This window comes from Anomaloglossus baeobatrachus, unplaced genomic scaffold (genome assembly GCF_048569485.1).
Source record: "Anomaloglossus baeobatrachus isolate aAnoBae1 unplaced genomic scaffold, aAnoBae1.hap1 Scaffold_431, whole genome shotgun sequence".
Classification (NCBI taxonomy): Eukaryota; Metazoa; Chordata; class Amphibia; order Anura; family Aromobatidae; genus Anomaloglossus; species Anomaloglossus baeobatrachus.
The window spans coordinates 258,567-269,538 of NW_027443646.1; the positions used below are offsets into that span (position 1 = coordinate 258,567).

The 10,972-nt window shown below is 58.5% G+C and overlaps 1 protein-coding gene across 1 annotated transcript in view; it reads left to right on the forward strand.

Annotated features, from left to right (window-relative positions):
* RPS6KL1 (ribosomal protein S6 kinase like 1) overlaps window positions 1-5,457 on the forward strand; it is a 62,480-nt gene extending 57,023 nt beyond the window's left edge. The window contains 9 exon segments of the mRNA XM_075332686.1: window positions 3,718-3,850; window positions 3,930-3,941; window positions 3,944-4,104; window positions 4,106-4,175; window positions 4,250-4,339; window positions 4,415-4,611; window positions 4,613-4,666; window positions 4,837-4,858; window positions 4,861-5,457. Coding sequence (XP_075188801.1) covers window positions 3,718-3,850; window positions 3,930-3,941; window positions 3,944-4,104; window positions 4,106-4,175; window positions 4,250-4,339; window positions 4,415-4,611; window positions 4,613-4,666; window positions 4,837-4,858; window positions 4,861-4,943 — 822 coding nt within the window. The 3' untranslated portion in view covers window positions 4,944-5,457.
* The last annotated feature ends 5,515 nt before the right edge of the window (window positions 5,458-10,972 follow it).

Consider the following 10,972-nt stretch of genomic DNA (forward strand, 5'->3'; position numbering starts at 1 on the left):
GTCCACCACCCATTCCTGCCCCTTACTATACAAGCGAGTCCACCACCCATTCCTGCCCCTTACTATACAAGCGAGTCCACCACCATTCCTGCACCTTCCTATACAAGCGATTCCACCATCCATTACTGCCCCTTTCTATACAAGAGTCCACCAACCTATACAAGAGTCCAACTATTCCTGCTCCTTACTACACAAGCGAGTCAACCACCCATTCCTACCCCTTCCTATACAAGCGAGTCCCACCACCCATTCCTACCCCTTCCTATACAAGCGAGTCCACCACCCATTCCTACCCCTTCCTATACAAGCGAGTCAACCACCCATTCCTGCTCCATCCTATACAAGCAAGTCCCACCAACTATTCCTGCTCCTTACTACACAAGCGAGTCCCAATTATTGCTGCCCCTTCCTATACAAGCGGGTCCCACCACCCATTCCTGCCCTTTAATATACAAGAGAGTCCACCACCCATTTCTGCTCCTTACTACACAAACTAGTCCCACCACCTATTCCTGCTCCTTCCTATACAAGCGAGTCCCACTACCCATTCCTGCCCCTTCCTATACAAGCGAGTCCCACTACCCATTCCTGCTCCTTACTATACAAGCAAATCCACCACCCATTCCTGCTCCTTCCTATACAAGCGAGTCCATCACCCATACCTGCCCCTTCCTATACAAGCGAGTCCATCACCCATACCTGCCCCTTCCTATACAAGCAAATCCACCACCCATTCCTGCTCCTTCCTATACAAGCGAGTCCATCACCCATTCCTGCTCCTTCTTATACAAGCGAGTCCCACCACCCATTCCTGCTTTTTACTATACAAGCGAGTCCACCACCCATTCCTGCCCTTTCCTATACAAGCGAGTCCCAGCACCCATTACTGCCCCTTTTCTACACAAGCGAGTCCACTACCCACTACTGCCCCGTTCTGTATAAGTGAGTCCACCACCCATTCCTGCCCCTTCCTATACAAGCGGGTCCCACCACCCATTCCTGCCCCTTACTATAAAAGCGAGTTCACCACCCATTACTGCCCCTTAAAATACAAGCGAGTCCACCACCCATTCCTGCCCCTTCCTACACAAGCGAGTCCACCACCCATTCCTGCTCCTTCCTATACAAGCGAGTCCCAGCACCCATTACTGCCCCTTTTCTACACAAGCGAGTCCACTACCCACTACTGCCCCGTTCTGTATAAGTGAGTCCACCACCCATTCCTGCCCCTTCCTATACAAGCGGGTCCCACCACCCATTCCTGCCCCTTACTATAAAAGCGAGTTCACCACCCATTACTGCCCCTTAAAATACAAGCGAGTCCACCACCCATTCCTGCCCCTTCCTACACAAGCGAGTCCACCATCCATTCCTGCCCTTTCCTATACAAGCGAGTCCCACCACCCATTCCTGCTCCTTCCTATACAAGCGAGTCTACCACCCATTACAGTCCCTTCCTACACAAGCGAGTCCATCACCCATTCCTGCCTCTTCCTACACAAGCGAGTCCACCACCCATTCCTGCCCCTTCCTATACAAGCGAGTCCATCACCCATTCCTGCCTCTTCCTACACAAGCGAGTCCTTCACCCATTCCAGCCCCTTACTATACAAGCGAGTCCACCACCCATTCCTGCCCCTTCCTATACAAGCGAGTCCACCACCCATTCCTGCCCCTTCCTATACAAGCGAGTCCACCACCCATTCCTGTCCCTTCCTATAAAACAGACTCGCTTGTATAGAAAGGAGCAGGAATGGGTGGTGGACTCGCTTGTATAGGAAGGGGCAGTAATGGGTGGTGGACTCACTTGTATTGGAAGGGGCAGAATGGGTGGTGGACTCACTTGTGTAGGAAGAGGCTGGAATGGGTGCTGGACTCACTTGTGTAGGAAGGGACTGTAATGGGTGGTAGACTCGCTTGTATAGAAAGGGGCAGGAATGGGTGGTGGGACTCTACTACCCATTACAGTCCCTTCCTACACAAGCGAGTCCATCACCCATTCCTGCCCCTTCCTACACAAGCGAGTTCACCACCCATTTTCTGCCCCTTCTTATACAAGCAAGTCCACCACCCATTCCTGCCCCTTCCTACACAAGTGAGTCCACCACCCATTCCAGGCCTTTACTATACAAGCGAGTCCACCACCCGTTCCTGCCCCTTCCTATACAAGCGAGTCCACCACCCATTCCTGCTCCTTCTATACAAGCTAGTCCCACCACCCATTCCTGCCCCTTCCCACACAAGCGAGTCCACCACCCATTCCTGCTCCTTAGTATACAAGCGAGTCCACCACCCATTCCTACACAAGCGAGTCCACCACCCATTCCTATACAAGCGGGTCCCACCACCTATCCCTGCCCCTTCCTATACAAGCGAGTTCCACCACCCATTCCTGCTCCTTACTATACAAGCGAGTCCACCACCCATTCCTGCCCCTTTCTATACAAGCGAGTCCACCACCCATCCCTACACAAGCGAGTCCACCACCCATTCCTATACAAGCGGGTCCCACCACCCATTCCCTATACAAGCGGGTCCCACCACCCTTTCCTGCTATTTCCCATGCAAGCGAGTTCCACCACTCATTCCTATACAAGCGGGTCCCACCACTTATTACTGCCCCTTCCTATACAAGCGAGTCCACCACCTATTCCTGCCCCTTCCTAAACAAGCGAGTCCACCACCCATTCCTGCCCCTACCTCGTGGGTCTCACCATTGATCCACGTTTGTGGAGGTAGGGGTACTTTGCACGTTGCGACATAAATACTGCGATATCGTCGGGGTCAAATCGAAAGTGACGCACATCCGGCGCCGGTAACGACGTTGCAATGTTTAAAGCCTAGATGCGCCGATAAAAGATCGCAAAAGCGTCGTAAATTGGTGATCTGTGTAGCGTCGGTCATTTTCATAATGATGCACCAATAGGAGATACGATGTTCCTCGTTCCTGCGGCAGAAGACATCGCTGTGTGTGAAGCCGCATGAGCGAGGAACATCTCCTTACCTGCCTCCACCGGCTATGCGGAAGGAAGGAGGTGTGGGCGGGATGTTTACGTCCCGCTCATCTCCGCCCCTCCGCTTCTATTGGCCGCCTGCCGTGTGACGCCACACGACCCACCCCCTTAGGAAGGAGGTGAGTCGCCGGCCAGAGCGACGTCGCAGGGCAGGTAAGTCCGTCAGAAGATGCCATAGCGATAATGTTCGCTACGGCAGCTATCACAAGATATCGCATGTGCGACGGGGGCGGGGACTATCGCGCTCGGCATCGCCAACGTGCAAAGTACCCCTAAGTGTCACTGCTTGTCGCTGCCTCTACCATACAGATCCCACCACCCCATCCGTGCACATTACACAATCAGCTCCCTCTGCCCATTACTCGGAGAAATCCTGCCACCCATTACTGCCCCCGCCTCACAGGTACTACTGCCCATCCCTGTTTGTGCCACAAAGATCCTGGCACCCATCCGTCACCCTGCCACACAGAGCACATCATCTATCTTGCCTTATAAGCAGGCCTCCATACCGATTTTGGCTTCTCCCCTACAAACGACACCCATTACAAATCACGTGCCCCTCCCCAACAATCGGTTCCTGGCGGCCATTTCTGCTTCTGCTGTAGGAGCTGCTGCTTATCCCTGCCATACAGATGACACTGCTCGTACCCACCCCACAAGCAGGTCCAACCCCCCCATCCTTGCCCTTTTGCTTTCTCTGTAGTCTCTGATGAAGTCAGGTCGTTGTGGCCATGGAGCCGTCACCATTATCCCGCAGAGCGTTCCCTACATGGTTGAGCTACAGAAGTTTTACGTTGGAGAAGATTGTCTGTATTTGCGGCTGCAGCACGTTCCAGGTCAGGCCATCGGTAACGTGCAGACTTCTACATGTATCCCTGTGTTCAGCTTCTTCTACTCTTTGCTCCTTTCCTGCAGGAGGACGTCTGTGGGACATCTCAGGAAATTCCAGACTCCGGTTACCAATCCTGAGGAACCCATTGTGACCCGATCTCTCAGTCCCATCAACCACTGGCGCTCATCAGAAAACTCAGTGCTTGGGGTGCCAGAGGCACAGGTCAGACTTTGGGGTGCGCAGCTGATATTGGCACTGGGATACTCTTCACCAAGAGGGAATTCTGTGCAAAGATCTAAATCCCCGCAATGTGCTATTGAAAGACAATGGTGAGGAAACACCAAGTGTCCATGGAGTAGCAGCGTTAAAGGATTTGTGCTGATGCCCTCTTCTGTCTCTGCAGGTGATGCACTTCTGACCTACTTTGGCCAGTGGCGGGAGGTTGACCATGGCTTTTGTCCCGAGGCTGCAGAGCAACTGTATGTGGCACCAGGTATGCTCCTGTTCTGTGTGCACCAGACCATGGCATCTTTACACGGAGATCCTTAGCATTTCCTCCATTTTGCAGAGGTCCTAGGGGTGGGTGCAGTGGACGAGGCCTGTGACTGGTGGAGTCTGGGAGCTCTGCTTTATGAGATGATCAGTGGACAAGGTGAGAACATGGCAGCTTCTTCCCTGCAGTGTTTGGTTGCCTGACATTAATAGCCGGCTCTGTCTCTGTAGCCTCTTTACAAGACCCTGACGCTGGGAGTGTGCAATCAAATTCGAAATCCCCTTCCCAGAACATCTGAGTGTAGATGCGATGTCTCTGCTTAGAGCGGTGAGTACGTCCTACTGTACAACAGCCAGAAAACAAGGAGGTGGGTCATCACCCACTCTAGTGTCACGTGGAGCATTTTCCCTTTGGTCTCAAGTGGAAAGTCCTAATCTCTAAGGTCATGTTCTAGCTCTGGGATGATGTTTCAATAAGATTCTTTGTTCCAATTTCAGCTACTCACTTGTGATCCAAAGAAGAGCTCGGTTCTGGTCCGGGGGGAGCACAAAGGATTAAATCCCACCCTTTCTTCAAGGACGTTACATGGAGCAAGCTGTTATGAGGAGCGGAGGTCACGTAGCAGAGGAGCACGTCCCTTCATGTCAAACCCGATGAGCACCTTACGATACTAAAACCAAACTTCTTTGTAAAAAGGGCACATTGATGTTGCAGCCAACAAGCAGGCCACCATCACTACGAGGGCGTATCCAGTTACAGCCATCGCTGAGATGTTGTAGCCAAATGAGCAGTCCGCCATCACCGCGTTGCAGCAGTTACCGGCTGTCGCAGCCAACGAGCAGGCCGCCATCACCGCGTTGTTGTAGCCAGTTTCCTGCCGTTACTGAAATGTAGAAAGGCAATTAGCAGTCCTTCATCACCGACGTCGTAGCCAGTTACCAGCGGGCACTGGCCGTTGCCAAGATGTCTTAGCCAATGAGCAGGCCACCATCCTTGCAAGGTCGTATCCAGTTACTGGCCATTGCCGAGATGTTGTAGTCAACCAAGCCGGCTGATGTTGCAGTGATGTTGTAGCCAGTTACTGGCTGTCAATTCATCAATAAAGAACCAAATCCCAACAGCTCTGTGTGTCGGTGTTTTCAGTATTCAATATTGAAACGGAAAATACGTAACGCCACCGCGTACAGAGCCGACCGCAGCGTCTCGCTTTCCACTGAAAGTTTCTCATCAGGGTCAAGATGTCGCCCATCACTGGGTGTCACCCGCACACCGCCGGCCTGATGTACAGCATCTCCAGGACAGTAATTATCATCTCTGAGCAGTATTATTTTTTAAAGGGCATTTATTTTATATATTTCTTTAGACCCCCAAAAGTCTTTAAATAATGAGCGGCGTCCGGGGGCGACGCTGCTGGTGCCAGGTCCGATAATTAGATGTGCCTACATTTGACAGTGTCAGGACCCAGCGTCAAGGGAATACCAAAACTAGAAAGTATCTGATATAATGGCATTCAGGAGACTCTCTAATCCACCAGACATGGTCACATTATAGTGGGCCGCCGGCCCTTACTTGTGGCTACTTAGATTGTGCCACCGGGTGCTCCTGTCAGACAGGATTCCATTGATGATTTACACACAATGTGCCACGTGCCAGAGGCACATGAGCAATAGCCTCCAGCCCAATATCACCATGTGACCATGTCTCGTGAACTTAAGTGTCTGCAGCTGGAGGAAGTGTCGGGGAGAGCCCGAGCCTCGGTGAGCGGAGAAGGAGAGAAGAGTCTGTCCGCATTGTTCACTCCACAAATAATCCTTGTGCACCGACCAGGACAGCACGACGCTCAGAGGTCCAGCAGCACGACGCTCAGGAGGTCCAGCAGCACGACGCTCAGAGGTCCAGCAGCACGACGCTCAGAGGTCCAGCAGCACGACGCTCAGAGGTCCAGCAGCACGACGCTCAGAGGTCCAGCAGCACGACGCTCAGAGGTCAGCAGCACGACGCTCAGAGGTCCAGCAGCACGACGCTCAGGAGGTCCAGCAGCACGACGCTCAGAGGTCCAGCAGCACGACGCTCAGGAGGTCCAGCAGCACGACGCTCAGGAGGGTCCAGCAGCACGACGCTCAGAGGTCCAGCAGCACGACGCTCAGAGGTCCAGCAGCACGACGCTCAGAGGTCCAGCAGCACGACGCTCAGAGGTCCAGCAGCACGACGCTCAGAGGTCCAGCAGCACGACGCTCAGAGGTCCAGCAGCACGACGCTCAGAGGTCCAGCAGCACGACGCTCAGAGGTCCAGCAGCACGACGCTCAGGAGGTCCAGCAGCACGACGCTCAGAGGTCCAGCAGCACGACGCTCAGAGGTCCAGCAGCACGACGCTCAGAGGTCCAGCAGCACGACGCTCAGAGGTCCAGCAGCACGACGCTCAGAGGTCCAGCAGCACGACGCTCAGAGGTCCAGCAGCACGACGCGCGGATCCTCCACAACAGACTTGATTTTGCGTAGGAATAGTACAGCTTCTCTCCCATCAATTAGCCGGTGATCATAGGTCAGGGGCCACGTACATCATAGGGCGCACCTCGACCTGCAGAAGAGGAGCAGACGGTGAATGTAAGCGACAAAAAGAAAAAAATATTTCCTCAGAACTAAGGACGTCACCCTGTGCCCATCTCCCGGGATGCACCAAGCACTGGGAGCCACACAGCGCCCATCTCCCAAGACACACCAAGCACTGGGAGCCACACAGCGCCCATCTCCCGGAATGCACCAAGCACTGGGGGCCACACAGCACCCATCTCCCGGGACACACCAAGCACTAGGGGCCACACAGCGCCCATCTCCCGGGATGCAACAAGCACTGGGAGCCACACAGCGCCCATTCTCCCGGGATGCACCAAGCACTGGGGGCCACACAGCGCCCATCTCCCGGGATGCACCAAGCACTGGGGGCCACACAGCGCCCATCTCCCGGGATGCACCAAGCACTGGGAGCCACACAGCGCCCATCTCCCAAGACACACCAAGCACTGGAGCCACACAGCGCCCATCTCCCGGAATGCACCAAGCACTGGGGGCCACACAGCACCATCTCCCGGGACACACCAAGCACTAGGGGCCACACAGCGCCCATCTCCCGGGATGCAACAAGCACTGGGAGCCACACAGCGCCCATCTCCCGGGATGCACCAAGCACTGGGGGCCACACAGCGCCCATCTCCGGGATGCACCAAGCACTGGGGGCCACACAGCGCCCATCTCCCGGGATGCACCAAGCACTGGGGGCCACACAGCGCCCATCTCCCGGGATGCACAAAGCACTGGGGGCCACACAGCGCCCATCTCCCGGGATGCACAAAGCACTGGGAGCCACACCGCACCCATCTCCCGAGACGCACCAAGCACTGGGAGCCACACCGCGCCCATCTCTCTAGAACGCACCAAGCACCGGGGCCACAACGCGCCCATCTCTCTAGAACGCACCCAAGCACCGGGGGCCACAACGCGCCCATCTCTCTAGAACGCACCAAGCACCGGGGGCCACACCGCGCCTATCTCCCGAGATGCACCAACATTGGAGGCCACACCGCACCTATCTCCCGGGACACACCAAGCACTGGGGGCCACACAGCGCCCATCTCCCGGGACACACCAAGCACCGGGGGCAACACAGCACCCATCTCCCGGGACACACCAAGCACTGGCAGCCACACCGCGCTCATCTCCCGGGACGCACCAACATTGGGGGCCACACCAGCACCCATCTCCCGGGACGCACAAAGCACTGGGGGCCACACCGCGCCCATCTCCCGGGATGCACCAAGCACTGGGGGCCACACCGCACCCATCTCCCGGGACGCATAAAGCACTGGGGGCCACAACGCGCCCATCTCCCGGATGCACCAAGCACCTGGGGGCCACACCGCGCCCATCTCCCGGGACACACCAAGCACTGGGGCCACACCGCGCCCATCTCCCGGGGATGCACCAAGCACTGGGGGCCACACCGCGCCCATCTGCCGGGATGCACCAAGCACTGGGCCACACCGCGCCCATCTCCCGGGATGCACTGGGGGCCACACAGCACCCATCTCCCGGGACACACCAAGCAGTGGGGGCCACACAGCACCCATCTCCCGGGACACACCAAGCACTGGGGGCCACACAGCACCCATCTCCCGGGACGCACCAACATTGGAGGCCACACCCATCTCCCGGGACGCACCAAGCACTGGGGCCACACCGCACCCATCTCCCGGGACGCACCCAAGCACTGGGACCCACACCGCGCCCATCTCCCGGGACACACCAAGCACTGGGGCCACACCGCGCCATCTCCCGGGACACACCAAGCAGTGGGGCCACACCGCGCCCATCTGCCGGGACGCACCAACATTGGAGGCCACACCGCGCCCATCTCCCGGGACGCACCAACATTGGGAGCCACACAGCGCCCATCTCCCTGGACGCACAAAGCACCGGGGACCACACAGCGCCCATCTCCCGGGACACACCAAGCACTGGGGGCCACACCGCACCATCTCCTGGGACGCACAAAGCACTGGGGGCCACACAGCGCCCATCTCCCGAGATGGTACCAAGTACCGGGGGCCACACAGCGACCATCTCCCGGGATGCACCAAGCACCGGGAGCCACACAGCGCCCATCTCCCGGGATGCACCAAGCACCGGGGGCCACACAGCGCCCATCTCCCGGGATGCACCAAGCACCGGGGCCACACAGCGCCCATCTCCCGGGATGCACCAAGCACCGGGGGGCCACACAGCGCCCATCTCCCGGGATGCAACCAAGCACTGGGGGCCACACCGCACCCATCTCCCGGGATGCACCAAGCACTGGGGGCCCACACCGCACCCATCTCCCGGGATGCACCAAGCACTGGGGGCCACACAGCACCCATCTCCCGAGATGCACCAAGCACTGGGGGCCACACAGCGCCCATCTCCTGGGATGCACCAAGCACTGGGGGCCACACCCACGCACCCATCTCCTGGGACGCACCAAGCACTGGTGGGCCACAAAGCGCCCATCTCCCGGGATGCACCAAGCACTGGGGGCCACACAGCACCCATCTCCCGGGATGCACCAAGCACTGGGGGCCCACACAGCACCCATCTCCTGAGGATGCACCAAGCACTGGGGGCCACACAGCACCCATCTCCCGGGATGCACCAAGCACTGGGGGCCACACAGCGCCCATCTCCCGGGATGCACCAAGCACTGGGGGCCACACAGCACCCATCTCCCGGGATGCACCAAGCACTGGGGGCCACACTGCACCATCTCCCGGGACACACCAAGCAGTGGGGGGCCACACAGCGCCCATCTCCCGAGATGCACCGAAGCACTGGGGGCCACACCGCACCCATCTCCCGGGACACAACAAGCAGTGGGGGCCACACAGCACCCATCTCCCGAGATGCACCAAGCACTGGGGGCCACACAGCACCCATCTCCCGAGATGCACCAAGCACTGGGGGCCACACCGCGCCCATCTCCGGGATGCACCAAGCACTGGGGGCCACAACAGCGCCCATCTCCCGGGACACACCAAGCACTGGGGGCCACACCCATCTCCCGGGACGCACCAACATTGGGAGCCACACAGCGCCCATCTCCCGGGACGCACCTAGCACTGGGGGCCACACAGCGCCCATCTCCCCGGGATGCACCAAGCACTGGGGGCCACACCGCGCCCATCTCCCGGGACGCACCAAGCACTGGGGGCCACACAGCGCCCATCTCCCGGGACACACCAAGCAGTGGGGGCCACACAGCGCCCATCTCCCGGGATGCACCAAGCACTGGGGGCCACAACCGCGCCCATCTCCCGGGATGCACCAAGCACTGGGGGCCACACCGCGCCCATCTCCCGGGATGCACCAAGCACTGGGGGCCACACAGCACCCATCTCCCGAGATGCACCAAGCACCGGGGGGCCACACAGCGCCCATCTCCCGGGATGCACCAAGCACCGGGGGGCCACACAGCGCCCATCTCCCGGGATGCACCAAGCACTGGGGGCCCACACAGCACCCATCTCCCGAGATGCACCAAGCACTGGGGGCCATACCGCACCCATCTCCTGGGACGCACCAAGCACTGGGGGCCACACCGCACCCATCTCCTGGGACGCACCAAGCACTGGGGGCCACAAAGCGCCCATCTCCCGGGATGCACCAAGCACTGGGAGCACACAGCGCCCATCTCCCGGGATGCACCAAGCACTGGGGCCACACAGCGCCCATCTCCCGGGATGCACCAAGCACTGGGGGCCACACAGCACCCATCTCCTGAGATGCACCAAGCACTGGGGGCCACACAGCACCCATCTCCCGGGATGCACCAAGCACTGGGGGGCCACACAGCGCCCATCTCCCGGGATGCACCAAGCACTGGGGGCCACACAGCACCCATCTCCCGAGATGCACCAAGCACTGGGGGCCACACGCACCCATCTCCCGGGACACACCAAGCACTGGGGGCCACACAGCGCCCATCTCCCGGGACGCACCAAGCACTGGGGGCCACACCGCGCCCATCTCCCGGGATGCACCAAGCACTGGGGGCCACACCGCGCCCATCTCCCGGGATGCACCAAGCACTGGGGGCCACACAG